The 19575-nt window shown below is 39.6% G+C and overlaps 2 protein-coding genes across 2 annotated transcripts; one reads left to right on the plus strand and one right to left on the minus strand.

Moving 5' to 3' along the window:
• Positions 1–549: 549 nt before the first annotated feature.
• On the minus strand, positions 550–11330 carry LOC310924974 (inositol-tetrakisphosphate 1-kinase-like; the record flags this gene model as incomplete). Its single annotated transcript, XM_083886840.1, has 10 exons — positions 550–656; positions 1102–1264; positions 3558–3625; positions 5036–5201; positions 5335–5375; positions 7038–7139; positions 7222–7339; positions 8900–9022; positions 10510–10534; positions 11248–11330. 10 exons carry the CDS (start codon positions 11328–11330, stop codon positions 550–552), a joined length of 996 nt encoding a protein of 331 aa, XP_083742966.1.
• Positions 11331–11660: 330 nt separating this feature from the next.
• On the plus strand, positions 11661–18798 carry LOC310924768 (proteasome subunit alpha type-6-like). The gene is made up of 7 exons (XM_083886596.1): positions 11661–11896; positions 13808–13902; positions 15700–15781; positions 17051–17206; positions 17372–17550; positions 17880–17974; positions 18663–18798. Exons 1-7 carry the CDS (start codon positions 11821–11823, stop codon positions 18718–18720), a joined length of 741 nt encoding a protein of 246 aa, XP_083742722.1. The 5' UTR covers positions 11661–11820; the 3' UTR covers positions 18721–18798.
• The last annotated feature ends 777 nt before the right edge of the window (positions 18799–19575 follow it).

Raw genomic sequence — 19575 nt, forward strand, 5'->3', positions numbered from 1 at the left:
AACGTGGTGTCTTAATCAACGCTCTGACTGTCAAAATAAAAGGCACTTCTTGTTCAATACTCTACTCAATTTTTGCTTACTGCAACTCAAGCTTCCCACGATGTTTACCAAGCATTTAATCGCACATCTAGGTATTATTTTTCATTATTGCAGAAAAACTGATACAAGAAGATATTATTGGACATTCCTAGTTAATATACAGTAGAAGTGCAACATATTTCCACATAATACATTTGACATTGACATTTCAAGTAATGGTAAAAGAAAAAAAACCTAAAACATAATTTGTAATACTACTGGCTGGTACTGTGCTGTATTTTGTGCCTGGTGTATCTTATTCGTATGCTACCTGTCAATCAATAAATGGAAAATGGTTTCAACCAGTATGTGTTGTGCGTTTGGTTTGTTGACATATGAAGAGAATCACATAAAGGCACATAATGACGAGCGTTACATCAAGCTACACATGATGAATAAATAGCTTTTTAGAAACAAAACAAAGGCATACACACAGCAGGTCTTTCCTCCCAGCAAGACAATGAAGGCGACTTAAAGGCCAGCAGATGGACCACGTGGGCCAGTAGAGGTCTGTGTGTCTAGCACTGACTTGATGTGGCTCAGCAGAGAGGAAAAAAACTGTGGCACTCCCTCGTATCCTGTTGGAGAGGAGAGGTCAGAATATCTATGTCATATATGGATATTATATTTATGGATATATCTAGATATGGTCTTAGATTTTGGATAATGTCATATTGTGACAACATATCTGCAAAGGTTGTTCCTGCTTTTAAAGGCTGTTGTATTGATAATCTTTGTTTTTTTTTTATCAATTTGTGAAATACCCTAAATAATTCAATATGATATATATATATATATATATATGTTGAGTGAAAAAAATATGGAATAGACAAAATTATATTCAAAATGTACAGTCTCCTTTGAGAAGCACAAACATCTTAAAATAAAACTTTTCATGAGTCCAGAGAAACAACCTGTGTGTATCTTGTATATCAGGATTAGCCTAATCCAGATATTATTTGGATATAATCCATATTGCCCAGCCTTAGTCCATGTATGTGTGTGTCAGTGTGGTTGCTGTACCTGGGAAGATGTTGATGTCAATGACAGTCAGCGTGTGTGTGCGTATGTTGATGATGACGTCCACACCAAAGAGGGCCATGCCCAGCTGAACCCTGAGCTCTCTGGCAAGAGCGGCCACGGCCTGGGAGCTGGGAGGAGGCAGGCACGGCATCTGCTCATCCAGCTTGGAGAATAGGAAACACAAACACAAACATATACTATATTTCAAGAACTGAGTCAAGCTTAAATTCATTCATTTTCTACCACTCCATCCTCCACACGAGGGCCACGGTGCCTGATGGAGCTAATGCCAAGTGACACAGGGTGAAAGTCAGGGTACATGGTCTGGTCATCAGTCCATCGCAGGGCAAACACAAAGGTGACAAACAATGATTTACTCTCATTTATACCTTTGGTCAATTCCTAGTATTTGCATGTTTGTGGACTGAGAGACTCCATGCAGAAAGACCCTTAGTCGGACCGGGTTGCAAACGCAGTTGCTGCAAGGCAACAATGCTAGCCATGATTTCACCATGTGTCCCACATACGATGACATATTCTATAATATAATAACATCATTTGACTAAACTATAGAAAAAAGAAGTAATAGAAAATTCCCTGGGCGAAATTTCAATCCTGCCTGTTTCTTGCTACCAATTTTTCGGACAAAGTCCGTAAACATGTTCAGGGAAGCTCCCTTGTCACACTTGTCATGTTTCGTGCAGATGGGACAATGTTAGATTTTACTTCCTCTTTCAGGCGTTCCGCTTCCTGTTGGGAGGTCATCTTTTGCAGACATGTTCAGGACGGGTCCCTGGTCTCACATATTGTGTTTTGCGCAGATTGGTAAATGTAAAGCAAAGTTAGTGGGCACTTTTTTTAGGTATTTATATGAGAATTTAAACAGATTTCATGTGGGGGACATCATGACAGGCACATATAATTCCCAACAAAAGGAAAACAATGCTTAAAGTATTGTAAATTCAATCACTTTGCAAGAGCATGCAAGTTAAAGTCCCACACTCCTCAGAAGACAGGACACAAAGGCGTGCACGCAATGAAATAAGTGAAGATTTCAACTCAGAGCTGTTTGTGTATAAACCCAGGAAAGATATCCTCGTGGCCGACACAATGTCAAGAAAATCCATGGATGATGAAGACATATGACTAACATAGGCAATGGACTCAAGTGCACACAATCATCAGCACAGACCCTGTGAGTGCTTTCAGACTCGAGGACATAAAGACAGTTACAGCACAGAGTGATCAGCTGTCTGCCCTCAAACATGTTATTCAAACAGGCTGGCCAGAAACAAGGAAAAAATGCATGAAATTACAGCATTTTTTTCCACTTCAAAGTATCACGTGATATTCTGACCTGGAATATAGAGTACACTGCCAAACACACTGCAACTCCAACTTCAACTTCCGAGAATTCCAAGAAAGTATCTCAGCAGATATTTATAGAGAACATCCCAACAGCTGCTGCAATCCAGAGAATGAAAGCCACCTTTGCAAGACATGGCATCCAAAAAACAGTCACAAGTGACAACGGAACATGCGACAGTACCTATTCCAGACATCCTGGGGATTTTAACACACCACATCAAGCCCAATTTACCCCCAGAGTAATGGCTTGGCCGAAAGGACTGTTCAAATTGCATAGCGGACACTCACAGAGGCCAAAGAGGATGGAAAAGATCCCCACCTCAGCCTACTGAGTACAGGAAATCACCAGAAGAAATCCTGATGAGCCGCAGATAATGCTCCACTCTCCCAACAGCAAAGCAACTGCGGCCCCAAGTAGCCCCACAGAACATTGTGCTAGAAAGGAGAGAGGAATGTCAATGTTGCCTGAAGAAACACTGCAACAGAGCTGCCAGACCTCAACCATCACTAAACACTGGAGCACCCATCCGATTCCAGCATGAAGATGGCCAATGGCGACCAGCCACAATAATCCAGCCTGCAGAAATGCCACTTAGCTGTCACATCTGACATGAGGATTCACAGACAGTAAGACATCACCTCCTTGAAGTGCAAGAAAGCACACCTGCACCTGGTACACAACAGTGAAGTCAGTGTGAACCCACACCATCCTCCAGCATTTCACCAGAGTTCTTATGAACACATGGTTATGGACCTGAATTTATGCACAGTATGTGTGTTCAGGGGTTTTCTCTGGGTTCTCTGGTTCCCCCCATCGTTCAAAAACAGGGCAATCAGCAATGGCAGACTTCATCCCATTCACGCAAAAATACTCCCACTCTGTTGGGTGAAGTAACAACAAGCAAGAGTTGGACACTCTAAAAGTGTGAGTGTGAATGGTTCTTTTTCTCTGTGTGGTGGCCCTGTGATGGAATGGTGACCAGTCCATGGTGTCATATTTATATCATATTTACTTTCATCCTACGTAAAGGGGTATACAATGAATGAATTAATGCTTTTTTCAATATAATGTTATTTCTTATACTTACAGCTGTGAGATCAGAGCTTGACTCGGGCTTGGACACATGGTGGCTGTTAAAGAAGATGGTTTTCCTGTCTGGTGACAAAACCAATTCAATTCAATTCAATTTTATTTTATTTGTATAGTGAGACAGATTTAGGGTGCTTTCACACCTACAGCATTTGGTGTGCACCAAACGTGTTTGGTCCCTTGGTTCGGTTCGTTTGCGTAAGTGTGAATGTAATCTCGGTCCTTCAATCAACCGCTTTATCTGCCCGACTTTGGTACGGTTCGTCTGGTGTGAAAGCAACCAAACCCAATGGGACGAAGCGGTATAGTTTAATGCATTATGGGTATGAGTTGAGATGGAAATCGAGCGTAAGTCCGGTTCCGGTGCCGACGGTCTTTGTGGTCTATTTTGGTTCGTTTAGAACTATGTGTATGTGAACCACGTCTGTTTGCTAGATTGTAACATTTTTCTGACTGGTGCGGACCAAAGCAATCGAACTATAGGTGTGAAAGCGCCCTAAGACAATATTCCATAAGAATCGTTCACTTTGTGATACAAGAACCAAATTTGGCACAAATCATGTTCAGGATGTACTTTTGAAGAAAAGTACGTCATCCTTCTGCTCCTGTAATCCAAAATGGCAGCCAGTTTTCAAGGTGGCCGCCTCGTCAAATGCAAAACAAATGGTTTTCAAACATCAAAATGAATGCATTCTGACTGGAAAAACTCAATGGTGTCATTTGAATTCCAATATGGCCGCCCGTTTTCAAGATGGCGGCTATTACGTCACTCAAAATGTGTTGTGGGTTGTTTTGGGAAGCTGTCTGATCACAGATATTGCATTAAGTTGAAGGGCAACATCCATGATCATTCAAGCACTGTTGGTTAGTATTATTTTATAAGAGTGAAGTCAAAGCACAACCAGGGCACACTGGTGACATCACTGCTGTGAGACTCAGCATGGGGTATACTAACTGTTGTAGTGGTGTACTCATTGTAGTTTGTAGTATACTTTAGTGTCCCAAATGCTATACAATAAGCCCCTGTTAACAGCAATAGAATTTGAATATCGAATAGAATTGACAGGATGTGCCAGCACAGGAGAGCTGAGCCAAGGGTAATGGGGATTCTGTCTGTGCGAAGTGTAAGTGAATCATCATAATATTCAGTCATTTTGATTTTCTAAATGCAGAATTGGATTTCTCACACTCAAAAACACATATTTGGATGTATATACCATCAAAAATATCAGATTATTCAATCAAAATGTAGTTCAACACCGTTTTCAACTGCTTCGAATTTTGTATTTTCAAGTAGATAACATACTTTTCTAAAAGAATAGGTTCTGAAGCACTTGTGTGCCAAATACGATGCTGGTATCTTCAAGTGAAAGATTGTTTCAGCAATGTGCCCCACTATAATGATGAATCCAGAACTAGAGTGTTGGTTTCAAAATTAAATCAAATAAAATGTGACATGTGTTTGTGAAGACTGACCACAGGGACCAGAGGGGAAGTTCTTCAGTGATGGCCTCTCTACACAAAAGTGTTTGTCTCCTATCACAAAGACCTTGTGCAGAACAGCTCCATGGTTAACGAAGCTCTGGAGGACACAGGGAGGACGTATGTCAACCAGACTGCTAGCACTGAAGATCAGCGACATCTGCAGAACAAACAAGTTACAATACAGATGTTGACTGATCAGGGAACACACATACGAGAGTGAATGGAAAACAAAAAAGTTCAAAAGTACACAAAACATCGTCAGAGCAAAATGGAAAAATGTATCAACTAACCTCATGGGAAACTGAGCCATGTGCCACTCTCGTTTTGCAAACTGGGGACAACAGAGAAAAAGAGGAGATTACTTCTGGTTCTGTCATTTAACACATTTAGAAATAGAGGACTTATTCCAGGAATTCAGACTTTTACCATTTGAGTAGTTTTTTTTAATAAAAAAATAAAAAAACATGGCAGGTTTTCTTTTTTTGTTTCAGCTGCTCCCTCTCTGGGGGTCACCACAGCAAACAATCTGCATGTTTGCTTTGGCAGAGATTTTTTGCCCTTCCTGATGCAACCCTCTCATTTATCTGGGTTAGGGACTGGCAGTAGGAGTACACTGGATGTGAATCCCCCATGGCTGGCAACTTAAGTCAGCTGATGATGTGGCTCCAGCTCGCTCAAAAGAATTAATAAAATCATGAGGTCATTGAATAACTGGACTGCACATTGGAGCGATATTCAGGACTTTAGGTAATTCAAGTGAAATAGTCACGATTTTCCCCATTCACCATTATAATATGTACATTTACATGGGGGTGCCATATACTGTAGCTCAGTTGGTAGCAAAGGGCACATTGCAGTGACCAGAGTTTGATTATACCAATGGTTCTTTGCTGCATAAGGATATGGCGGTGGTTTTTCTCAGGACTGGGCCCTCTCTTCAGCAAGTGCATAAGTGAATACTGAGGGTCTGTTCAAGTAGGTACAGAGCTGACTGTATTTCCTCAGGAGGATGAAGTACTTCAATACCTGCAGTGAGACGCTCCATGTGTTCCATGTGGTCAATATACTTTTAGAAATAAAAGTGCTAAGTAGAACCATATAAGGTTCTTTGGCTTGTCCTCATAGGAGAACCCTTTTTGGTTCCAGGTAGAACCATTTATGGGACACTGGAACCATAATATTACCAAGAACCCTTTTAAAACCCTTCATTCAGGAAAGGGTAATCATTTCCAAGAACCATTGAAAAACAAATGGTTCCAGCCCTTGTAGAAGAACCCTTTTGGAACCCTTATTTGTAAAAAAAAAAAAAAAAGACCCTCAGTGACGGGACTGAGTCAGGAAAGTGCACACTGAAGAGGGTGCAAACAGTGCTGGGCGATACAGAGAACCCTCTTCACAACATTCTGGCTGTCAGAAAAGCAGCCGCAGTGGACAGCTCATATCACTGTGCTGCAGAGTGACTGTTTGTCCCTACTTCCCTCTTTATAGCTTTATAACTTTATAACTTCTTTATAACGTCTGTGTGTAGTGTCTTTTATCCTTTTACCTTTATTTTAATCTATTATTACCCGACTTGTGCAATAACAGATTTGATTGCACAAACCTTTAGACCTGTATTTTACTGGTTAAAATGCTATGTATGCCTCCATTTACTGTCTTGGCTATTTTGTGAGCTGCTGAGTGACTGAATTTCTCTACGAGGTTAATTGTAAGGTCTTACCTTACTATGATGAGATAATGTATGTTCGGCACTATACATATAACATTTAAATGAATTGCTAGCAGGAGAATGTTGGTAAAATAATCAACTTCTGCAAACATCTATTCTCACGATCCCTCTGGACAACCACTTGATTGTCACATGATTCCGTATGAGGTGTATGAACACAACATAAATCAGATTCGCATTATTCACAGTTACAGATACATTTATAAGAACTAAATAAAGAGGGCAATGTGGCTGAGAAAGGTTGCAGATAGAGGGTGAACTGACTGAGAGGAAAGCTTAGGTCCTGAGCTGTCACAGTCTGTTTAATGGAGATCAGGTCACTGTCACTTTGGATCTCCAGGTAGGGAGGACTGCAGATACGCCAGTCTGTAAAACAGGAGGAGGAGAGGCAGCTGTTGACATCTGTCAGTAAAGGTTAACATCCGTCAGTTTGCGAAGGTGCAATCACCTCGGAGTGAATTGTGCAACTTGCTCATGATCCTATAAGAGGCGAAGCGGTCTAGTAGCTGGGTCATCGCTGGCAGGGGGTCGAGGAGAATGGTATCGGGATGAGTTGACACATAGCTCTGTAACATAACATCAATGTAATGTCAATATCTCAAGTACAATCCTGGTTTACACTGTAAATATTAAGCTCATACTGTACTATGTAATGTATATGTTGTAAATTATTTATTTTATAATCTTAATCATCAATAGCTTTCTATATTGAATATTCATTGACGTGAAAATGCATGTTTATTAGCTTTAGTGTCTTTGCTGCTGTGACACCGTACATTTCCCCCATTGTGGGACTAATAGCTCATCTCATCTCTTCATATCTTGGCTGTCAACAGGGACACAAGGAAAACAGATTTTAACTACTTATTAAAAGGACTTTTCTTCAGGAACAGCCTTTTCCAAGTGGAAATGGAAGTGTCTGTCGCTTTGTACACGATTCAAAGCTGTTAAGTGCTGTTGATCCACATTCACATCAGTGACTTCAGGGTTTGAAATCAAAATGTTGACTGTGCTTGCCTTGGCTTAAACCTATGGAATTGGATCTGTGTCACTTTTCACTAATCAAACAACTGTTTTTAAGAAGCAAATTCAATTAAGATTTAATCATTTAAAAATATTGTATTTTATTGTTTGAAAATAGATCTGTTCTTTGTGCTCACTGATTTTTTCTTTAGACCATTTTTGTTTGTGATTCTGACCATAAGTTGTCCTTAGGAAGCTGCCGACAGCTCAATGGACTGGGAGTAGTCACAGGCTTGTGGTGGCTGTCTGTCAGAAACTCGTTTTCACAAAACAGAACAAATTTTCCCCGTCAACATCTTCCTCTGGATTTGAGCTTTAACTTCAGAATAGCCAGGAAGACCTCACCTGGGGATCAAAGACCCATCAGAGCTGTACAAGTGAGCAGTAAAATCTTAAAATCAACTAATAAAAAAAAACGAGCCAGTGAAGAGCAGCCATGAATGGGCTGATGTGACAGCGTCTAATAAGAAGCTTAGCTGCTGTATTCTGAACTAGTTGGAGATGGGAGAGTGATTTGTGATACCAGAGAGGAGTAAGATGACCTCTTCAAAACCTGAGTGGGGAAGGAGTGGTTTGATTTTGGAAGAGTGTGCATAAACAAAAACAGTACTGGGTGACTTAATTAATTTTTATGTTGAAGGTAAAATCTGAATCAAAGTAAACACTAAGGTATCTGACTGATGGTCTGACATGAACGGACAGCGGGCCAAGGTTATTTTCTACAGATTCCTCCCACAATCCAAAAACATGTAGATTTGGGGATTGGACACATTGGACACTCTAAATTGACTGTAGGTGTGATTGCGAGAGTGCGTGGTTGTTTGTCTCTATGTGGCCCTGTGATAGACTGGTGACCTGTCCAGGGTATAACACACCTTTCACCCTATGTCAGCTGAGATTGGCACCAGTGTAACCCTCATGTGGAGAATAAAATGGTAGAAAATGGATGCGAGGATGTTGAAGCAGGTATTGGAGCCTTTTGTTCAGTTTGCACAGTCCAGACCGTCAGTACCTCATACAGTCACACCACAGAAAAAGCATCACTTCAAACCAAGGATAATCACACTCAACATTTACTCTACACTTAATTAAACTTGTTTTACCTGGAAATTGGCCAGCAGCTGTTGTGATTGGCTGTCGTGCTCTGCCTCCACAATGAGATCAGAAAGCTTGTGAACGATGACATTGAAGGGTCCCTGTGGTATCAGCGGCTGAGAGAGGTCGATCTGCCACACAACACAAACACTCCTTTGCACTATAATGTAGTCAAATTACAACTCAATTATTATCTCTTTATCAGTATGTATTAGGACTGTCAAAATTAATGCGTTAACGCAGGATGATTCATTTGTGGAATTAACGCGTTAATTAACGCACTTTCTCACTTTCATTGCGCTACAGGTAGATGTGCTGTTTATGAACAGGCAAGGCAGGCAACTGCTTGGGGCCCCGAGCCGATAGGGGGCACCTGACACTCAGAGCCTGAGGGCTGTTGCCTAAATGCATCAGTGACCAGCCACATCCCCGATAATGATATAATCATAATATTAACAGTAAATGACTGCTGTTACTGAACAGTTACTTTGTCTAACTAACGGGGACACAGACTTGAACTGCAGCTAATATTAGCGTCAGAATGCTAGCTGACGCTAACGCTAACTAGTAGAAGCAGTGCTTCAAAGGTGCCGATGAGGAATTTCCTGCTGTGGGTTTAGTATTCCCAAGAAAACTATTTGACTTCTATACTTTATATTTTGTTTATAATGTGAGTTATTTACAGTGCAATGTATAATTTTTTTTAAGGTTTTTTTTCTATATATTTATATTGTCTTATAATGTGGGTTCTTTACAATGTAATGTTTATTTTTTACTAAGTTTGTATAGGTTTTTTAAAAAAGTTATTTACAATATTTTATTGTTCTTTACATTTATATTTTCACATACTTTATTTATCTCTCCGTTCCTACAACAATATAAAGAGAAAATTTGAATTTCTCTGGCATATTTACGAATGGTAATTAATCGTGATTAACCCACAGCTACCCTGTGATTAATCTGATTAAAAATGTTTATCTTTTGACAGCCCTAGTATGTAAGTAAACAATAAGAGTCATTTAACATGACCATTTTTCCTCTCATGCTTGAAGTCAAGTCATATGTAGTGTAACACTGGTATCTGGGCAGGTACTAACCACACAACCATTGTTTGGGCTTTTGCGACAAACACAGTGTAAGAGGTGGCAGCAGGTGGCTGTGACATGGATTACTAAAGGTTTAGACATCTGTATATGACACATGTGTGTCTGTGAAGACGAATACTTCAACACTGTTCAACCTGTTCAAAGAAAAGATGTGGCTGTGTGCATGTGGGTGGTTGTTAAATATGACCTGTGAGCAAATACCTTTTAAAGCACACACGCAAACTTGTTTTTATATCTCAGTGAGGATACACCATGGACACAATGCATAACCTAGCCCCTTATCTAACCTTCACCATCACAGCTAAGTGCCTAACACTAACCCTTAAACTAAACCTAATATAAACATAATTCTACCCCTAACCCTAAAACCATGTTAACCCGGGACCCGGACATTTAATGTCCCCACAAGGTCAAAATGTCCTCACAAGGATAGGTTTGTACGTTTTTGGACATTACAATATCAATACATATACACACACTTTTAGGCTGATTTTATACTTAAAATCACTCACCTCCACCACTTCCACACCATGGACGCTGACAAAAAAAAACACATAAACTTGAGTAAAGGTACACACGGTTGACAAAATCACTGGATTGGATATTCGACAGATTAAAATGTAAAATCCAATACAATCCACGAATCTTACATATCACATGCTTCACTATGTACGGACTGCAAAAATGTAAATAACAATCAGCAAAATTATTTGTTGTGGGCTGTTTATTTCTTCTTTATGGGATAAGAACATGTGTGTGGAGAATTGTACCTTTTAAATGAACTGAAATGCATCAGCAGACATTTGTGAACAGCTTTCTAGTCTAAAATGTGTTAAACCACTGTATCGTACTGATGCTCAATGACTTGAACTCATACGTGTATGCAATGATCGAGCATGTTGTGGATAAACCTGATGTAATAGACCTTTTTCACAGCAGATGTCAGAGACATATATAGTAATAGTACAGCAGTAAACAGACATAAAGGACAAAAACAGGTTTTACCAGTATTATAATTAATTTGGACTCCACTCCACACACACAGGATTACCCCCTGTAAATACTGGGTGAGTAGTACATTTATATAACAACATACATGTACTAAGTTGGCTGATGATTACGTATACGTAGATTTTATGTGAACATTAAACAATATGTAAATAAAGCATTACACAGCATTGCGCAATGGTATATAGAACAATCAGAATAATAGTAATAATGAAGAAGAACAACAAAAAAAGTGAACTTACGCACAGAAGTGTGCAAAGGCGTCCAGGTTCATCCTCCTGCGCTTCTTGTCGCTGAGACAGAAGCCCACCCTGCGACCTGACATGAGTGTGTGTGTGTGTGAGTGTGTGTGCGTGGGTCAGCAGCAGCAGAGAGAGAGTGTGTGTGTGTGTGAGAGAGAGAGAGAGAGAGATATATAGAGAGAGAGGTGCTCTTACACACACATGAAGTGTGTGCGTCTTTTTTAAAATCATGACATTGTGATTCATTGAGTGCCAGTCAAACTGGTCAGGTCACTTCATACTTCCTTATTGCTGCTGCTGCTGATGATGATGATGATGGTGGTGATGATGATGAAGAGGCCGCTCCACTGCCTGTTAAACTGACTCAACAAGCGAAAGAGAAAGTAAAAGTGTGACAGGACGTGCCTCCATGATCAGTCTCTGTAGTTGAGCAGCAGCAGCAGCAGCAGCAGCAGCACACAGGGAAATAAATGCTGTTTATCTTAAACTAAACTTATCAGTAACACACTACCAGGTGCGCGATTAAGAAACTAAGGGCTGTGAAATTCACCTTAGGTCACAAGGGCGGGAACAATGTCGCGCGGATCAAACGCAGGCTTCGACCGACACATCACCATCTTCTCACCGGAAGGCCGCCTCTACCAAGTCGGTAAGAAACAACAACGTTCATATACTGTCCTTCCTCCGGGGTTTTAGCACCGTTTTCAGTGGTCTCTTATTAAGCGGATCAACACTACACCCCCCCAACCCCCCCCCCCAAAGCAGTGAGTGTATTTCCCCAAACAGCACCACCTAGTGGATCATCTGCCAAAGTTCGTCACTTTCTCAATAGTGCACATGGAAAAAGGTCGATTTTCTTACGAACAAACCAAAAATAATTAGGACTAAATAAAAATAAATCCAAAAAGAGGTAAAAGATTACTGAAGCATATTGCAAAAAAAAATTACTCTAAAAAACAGGAAAAGAATTACTCAGAAAATCTGGAAAAAAATGAGACAGAAAAACAGGGAAAATAAATATTAGTCAGAAAAACAGAAAAAAACAAATCTAAAAAACAAACCAAAATGTATTTATTTTTCTTCAAGTGAATGCAATACGCTTCCGTAAACTACATAACAAAAAAAGGGAGATTGTGTTGAAACTACATGTCAAATCATTACATTGTCTTACACTACTCACAAAAAGTTAGGGATTTTCAGCTTTTGGGTGAAATTTCAGGATGAACCTAAACCTACACTATGACCTTTACAGGTGAACTTAATGTGACCTTCTCTAAACTTTTGAATGCACAACTTTTGAATGTTTCAGTACTTTTTGCACAACTTGCAGTTCTAAGGAGATCAGCAGATGAATGCCAAACCTCCAAAATCCCATAGAAAACCTATGAGATCAGCTGAGTCACCGTGTAGAGGCTCTGTACTGTACCCCAGAACCTTAATGACCTGAGGGCCGCCCTTCAAGAGGAGTGGGATGCCATGTCTCAGCAGACAATAAGTCGACTTGTGAACAGCATGAGACGTCGTCAAGCTGTAATTGATGCTCAACGGCACAAGACAAGTTATTGAGACATTGACATTTTTTGTTGTCGTATACCCACCACTGCTTTTTGTTTCATACATTGTTTTCCATACATTTCACCCAAAAGCTGAATATCAATGTATATTGTTTTCCTGGAGACTTTTTACATTTACATGTCATTTACATGGCATTTGGCAGACGTTTTTATCCAAAGCGACTTACAATAGGTGCATTTCAACATTTGGGTAAAAAAACTAGAAGTAAATAAGTGCTTCAATTATGGCAAACTATAGGGTGCTAGAGATAAGTGCAATGTACAAGTAACTAGTATTAATTTAAATGTAATTCAGGTCTACTTTTTGAAACTGACAAACTCCTTCCTCTTCTTCTGATGAAAGAAAGCTCAAAATGGAGGATTTGAACAATGTGGTCTCAGCATACTGTCCACAAACAGAGCTGGTTTAGCTTGGTTCTTCTTCTCGACTTCAGTTCCTCTTTATTTATAGATCGTCTATAAATCATAAGTGGCAGAGCTTTTCTGTGTGTCTTTACGTCGAGGTAAGAAACGGTACAAAGACATCTCATCTAATTAGCAAACCAAAGGAAGTGATGTAAGAGCAGGTGCAGTCACTCTGGAGTGAAGGGGTGAAACATCATGATAATACACACTGAGGGGTTTTAAACGTTAACGTAATGACAAAATAACGATAATGTAACTATAACACTTAATGTTTGAGGAGGAGTTATGTCATCAAACCATATTTATTTAGACAAGCTCAAAAATCCAGAAAACTGGAGAGAAACTCTTTTCAGTCTCTACTCCATAATTGCATTTTCTTGCACATGTTTTTCAGCCACTATTTTTTAAAATGTGTGAAAAGGAGAAACTGTGACACAATTTAACAATCATTTTTTCCCAAGTATGTATTGCAGCTTTAATGCAAATATTCATAAACGCTATACTTTCTTTAAATTATCTTCACACGACTGATGCATTATGGGAGGGACAGATGATTGTATTCATTGTGTGCTGTCCCACAGAGTATGCCTTCAAAGCCATCTCCCAGAGCGGCTTGACCTCCGTGGGCGTCCGTGGAAAAGACAGTGTGGTGGTGGTTACGCAGAAGAAAATACCTGTAAGACACACACACACACACACACACACACACACACACACACACACACACACACACACACACACACACACACACACACACACACACACACACACACACACACACACTGTTAAACGTGCAGCAGTGAATCCTGACAGAGTCATTAATCCAGATTTGTGCTGACCTCAGAGACAATACTCATATAACCAAGCTGGAAACGACTCACATTTCTGCATTTATTGTGGCGTGCTGAGCTGCCAACACTGTCCATTCTTGTTTAAGTGAAAGTTCATGGTAGTCAGACAGGAATAGGAAGCATTGGCTTTCTCATGACATTGTTAAGAAAGCAGACTCACTTTGTTTACAGATGCATAGCGGATATAAAACACCAGACCAGGGTGTCGCGTTAACCGAATATTTTCCGTCATTGACCGATTTTTTAAAACGGCGACGGAAAAATCTGAGGGCCATCCGTCATTTTGACAGATTGCAATTCACACCCCTGACCACTTGGTGGCGAAGAGCATATTAGAGTAATTGGCTCTTGTAGGAGAAGAAACGTAGAAAGTTGAGTGTCAGAAGTTTCTTTAAAAAGCCCAATAACGATGTTGATAAAAGAGGTTAAAAAAGAGGGATAGATGCAGATGAAGATGAAGGACAAACTCAGCCCTTGGCCTTGGCGGAGCGAGGAAGCGGCAGCAAGGAGGTGAGGCGGGATTACAGAGTTCAGTGGGAGCAGGAGTTCTCCTTCTAGTTCAGTTCTAAAGAGCTATGGACAGGAGGCTTTGGAGCGCGTCTGTGACCCGCTCATATTTCACTATTCATTGTTCATATGTAGCTACTGGGGCCACATAGTCAGATGTTTTTGTTACTGCAGAGAAAAGGGATTATTTGTTCAGCTTTTTTGGACTGAATATTAATTAAAAATGAATTAAAATGAAATGCAATTGAATATTTATTGTCATTTAAATTAAATAAATTAAAGTGACTGGTAAAAATAGCTTATGACAGGAATTTTCTGACCCTGTCAGTCAAAATGACAGACAACAAAAAAGTCTAGCGCAACCTCTGCACCAGACCCCAAGTTACTTCTACATTCAAACATAAGATCTATGAGGGGATGTTGGCAGGAGAGTGAGGGTTAGGGCTGCATCACACTTTACCATGATGAAGACTGTTTGAGTCTTAAGATGGCAGCTTTACTATTATTCCCTGTCTATAAATTCATTATCATCGTAATCAAGAAGTTATTGAGCCTGAACTAACAATTATCATCATAATGGATAATGAATGGATTAATGCCTCTCATGATTACCACCTTCTTTTTTTACCTCCAGTGCCTCCTGCACTCATGTGCCCCCATGGTCTCTTCATTAAATGACAGAATTCCTTTTCATTTCATTTTCTTTTGTATTTTGAGATTGAACAAAAAAATTAAGAGGCGACACTAAATAAGTAAAAAAATTCAAAATTAAAAAAAGTTTAAAAATTGTCCCAATATTAAATTGAAGATATTAAATAAAACTTCTGTCTTATGGATAAACTGAACATACTTCTACAAAACTAATCTTTTATATGATTTAGATTATGTTGTATGTATGTATTGTGTAATGTTAAGCTTGCAAATAGGGTTAGGGTTAGCTGGTGAGTTAAAAGTGACTGATGACTGCTGGTTAAAAGTGCAGTTGCTGTGAAAAGGACATATACTTTATATTTGAATGATATTTTACAACATGATTAGATAATATTCACAGTTTAAAAAAGTTACATAAGTTACAAAGTCGCTTTTTCAGTCACTGTCATGTCTTTGACCTGCAGGACAAGCTGCTGGACTCCTCCACTGTGACCAACATGTTCAGACTGACCCCTCGCATCGGCTGTGTGATGACTGGACACACTGGTGCGTTTTTAAGTTGGGTTTTGCCAAATAAAGATGATAAATGTGTACAAAGTGTAACTTAACCCCTAAACCACCTTTCTTCAGGTGTATATGTGTATGCTATGTATGTAGTAATGTCATTTGTTGATCCTGGTGCAAAACATCACAGTTTAGTGTATTGAAGCATTGAAATCATATATGGTTGGTGTATCTACTGCCTCTCTCTGGTCAAACACCAGCTGTTGCATTTAATTGGCTATTTTAGCCCATACTATTTCATCTATTGACCATTGACTGTGGCTCAGTGGGAGAGCGAGTCATCTTTCAACTTGAAGGTTGTGGGTTCGATTCCTGGCTCCACTAATTTACAAGCTGATGTGTCCTTGGGCAAGACACTTTACCCCACGTTGCTCCTGACGGTTGTGCCGCCAGCGTGTGTGAATGGGTATGAAAGATGAGTGATAGAAAAAAAATGTGTGAATGGGTGTAATTGGGTGAATGGGAACTGTAGTGTAAAGCAGCTTTGAGTGGTCATCAAGACTGGAAAAGCACTATATAAATACAACACCATTTACCATTCAGTGCATCATCCCAGAATCCGCCCCCTTTTTTAAATCCCAAAGCTCACTGAGCACCTCATACAACTGCAACTTTTCACAAATTTCACCACGCCTCGTCACTGCTCCTCACTCTCCCTCATTCAGCTCTCAGCCCACCTCTTGGCACTTTTCTAAACCAGGCACTGGGTGGAGCTAGCTGCAGAAGACAGGGTTTAACTGACGTTTCCCCCGTTTTTTATTATTCAACATCCTTTGTCCAATATAATCACTATCACTCCTCTGCAAGCGCTCCTCTTACTTGATTTCCAAATCGTTCAACCTTCTATTTTCGGTTGCTGATGATGTTAAGTTCATCAGCTTACAGATTCTGGCTGGTGAAGTTCTGTGTCATATGAGCTGTTTTCAGACATGAACTCTAGATAATGTTTAGAGATTTGGATTTGGACATTGCAGTGAAGATAATTAGTTCAGACACATTCACAACAGCAGGGGAATCTCGGAGGATCCAGGCAAGGAGGTGGAGCCTGGTTTCGGGAGAATTTGTAGAATATCTTTTTGTGAGCCATTGTGTTCACACTTAGACTAAGACATCAGTTAATCTCTGAAAGCAGCTCACCACTTATTAACCATGTGTTTTTCCTGCTTGTTGAACGCAATTCATGAAGATTATACAGATTAGTTTTGTGAAATGTTGTGTGTTTGACGATCCCACCTCTTATGTCTTGAGCAGCGGACAGTCGTTCTCAGGTTCACCGAGCACGGGTGGAGGCTGGAGAGTGGAAATACAAGTTTGGTTATGACATCAATGCAGATGTGCTGTGTCGAAGGATGGCTGATATCTCCCAGGTCTACACGCAAAATGCTGAGATGAGACCTCTCGGCTGCTGTGAGTCAGGGTCTCATTTATTCTCCATCAATAATGTCACTGCAAAATATCTTTTTATATTCCGTTTATAAAAAGTGTGATTCTAAAAGGAATCTTGAACTAATCTCTTTGTGTAGAAATAAAATAATTGTTTGTTTTTGGCTCACTGTCTTCTCATTCCTGCAGGTATGATGATGGTGGCTGTTGACCCTCAGCAGGGACCGGCCCTGTATAAATGTGACCCAGGGGGTTACTACTGTGGCTTCAGGGCCACAGCAGTCGGCTCAAAACAAACAGAGGCCAACAGTTACCTGGAGAAGAAACTTAAAAAGAAGCCTGATCTGACTCATGACAGGACAGTACAGGTGGAGTGAACATCATGTTAAACATGTTCCCCTTATATCACAGCAACACAGTCATTTCCTTTTCACAGTTCCCATCCATCCATTGTGTACCACTTTATCCTCACTGTTGTAAAAGCTCACCACTGACACCTGAACACAAGCCAACATATGATGATATACATCATTCAGAGAGCACAGACCTCCACAAAGACTTTGTCACCTGAATTCAGATTGATCCATCACAACTGTAGACAGGAAGTTGCTAACAGAGGGACAAACTTAATAAATAAATAATCACAAAATATCACTGTCATGAGCTGACACACCCCTCTCTCCATGTGTCATTTCAGTTGGCCATATCCTGCCTGTCGTCTGTCCTCTCTGTGGACTTCAAGGCCAATGAGCTGGAGGTCGGTGTGGTCACCAAAGAAAAGCCTAAGTTCAGGTAACTTTAGTCACATACTGATCATGACTGACATTAAAATAAAACAATCGGTGCTGTGAATTTCATGGAATTTCACGAAAAGGGCTCTTCTCTATGATTGTTAAATTAGTGGTTTGTTTGTGGTTCTGCATTTATGTGTGTGTGTGTCTTCCAGGTGTGACTATTGTTGTGTGGACCAAAATCTGTTCATACGCTCACATTATGGGGGCTTGTCTTCCTTATGCTGACTAAAAGCAAAGTAAAGTCCCCATAATGTGTATTATTATATTCTAAGGTGAAGATGTATCAGCATTTAAGGGGTGTCCCATTTCTAAGTGAAAAAATAACCCTCAACACTTGGTTTTGAGGGCCAGTTAAGATTAAGGGTTGCACTTGAGGGTTAAGATTGAGGGTTAAGATAGGAATTGGAATTAGCCCTTGGTCTTAGATTTTTATGTTTAGAATTAGAATTTAGGTTAATATAAATGCATTATATTTATGAGTGTCTCCCAGCATCTCAGAGCAGAGAATTTAGCTGAATTTTAGATGATTTGCAACCCAATGTTTAAATACTGAGTGACTTTTTAATTGTTCAAATTTGTTAAGGTGTTTGGTTGGCTAACCTATTTGTCTGTGGCCCTTTCTGCTCACTCCTTGCATTTCCTGCATCTTCTGTTCCCATTTTCATTCCACCTTCTCCACCCTGCAGGATGCTGTCGGAGACAGAGATAGAAGCTCACCTGGTTGCCATAGCAGAACGCGAGTGAAATTTCACACAAATCATCATCGTCAAATGACTGATACAGGCACACCCACTGTCTGGGAAATAAAAGCATACACAACCACCGCACATGTTTGATTCATAGTCATTTGGCAAGTGGCCTTTTTTGTTCAATATATTGCAGGAACATCATGTTTGAATTGTAGGATATTAAAACGTACATGTTTTGTGTACAATTTGCCATAATATTTAGTTAAATTTAACACTGAATGTTTTTAACACCACCTTTGTAGAGTTGCAATAAAAATGACCACCAGAGTCATTATCAACCCATTAAAAACTATTGTCAGAATAAAATACTGTATGTATGTCATTTGTCAAACAGACTTTGATTAAGCAGCATTCCCCTTTTTGAACAGGATAAAGTAAGCTGGAAACATGACCTAAAGTCTGTATTGTTATTATTATTATTATTGTTATTATTTATATCTGCTATTTTATAATCATAGTTGTTACATAGAAGTAAATAGTTTTGTTATTTTGGTGCATGACAAATATAGCACCTATAATATAGTAATAAAATAAAATTTTAAAAAAGGAAGGAGAAGAAACACCCCACAATCCAATACATATTTAATACATTAAAAAGGAGACACAATATAGAATAAGTAAATATGTGCAATAGTAGTTATATTACTCAGTACAATGCATCCACAGTGCAAATATTTACAGCAGGTCTTGTCACTTTTATAGAGGACTAATTAATACAAAACTTATTAAAAACTCTATATTTTCATCAACCTAGATGTAACGCTTCACTGCTTTTATACTATTTATTTTATCATATAATAATATCCTGTAATTTTGCAGTCCAGAATATCTCTATGTATAACACTGTGGT

The sequence above is a fragment of the Microchirus variegatus genome (genome assembly GCF_963457635.1).
Source record: "Microchirus variegatus genome assembly, chromosome: 3".
In the NCBI taxonomy this organism is placed as follows: Eukaryota; Metazoa; Chordata; class Actinopteri; order Pleuronectiformes; family Soleidae; genus Microchirus; species Microchirus variegatus.

What these genes read in the sequence shown, in the direction of transcription:
- LOC310924768 (XM_083886596.1), top strand. Translation starts at nt 11,821, where the DNA reads ATGTCGCGCGGATCAAACGCAGGCTTCGACCGACACATCACCATCTTC. An exon ending in TGTGATGACTGGACACACTG is followed by an intron (nt 15,782 to 17,050) that starts GTGCGTTTTTAA and finishes TGTCTTGAGCAG; the next exon opens with CGGACAGTCGTTCTCAGGTT. An exon ending in AAAGAAAAGCCTAAGTTCAG is followed by an intron (nt 17,975 to 18,662) that starts GTAACTTTAGTC and finishes TCCACCCTGCAG; the next exon opens with GATGCTGTCGGAGACAGAGA.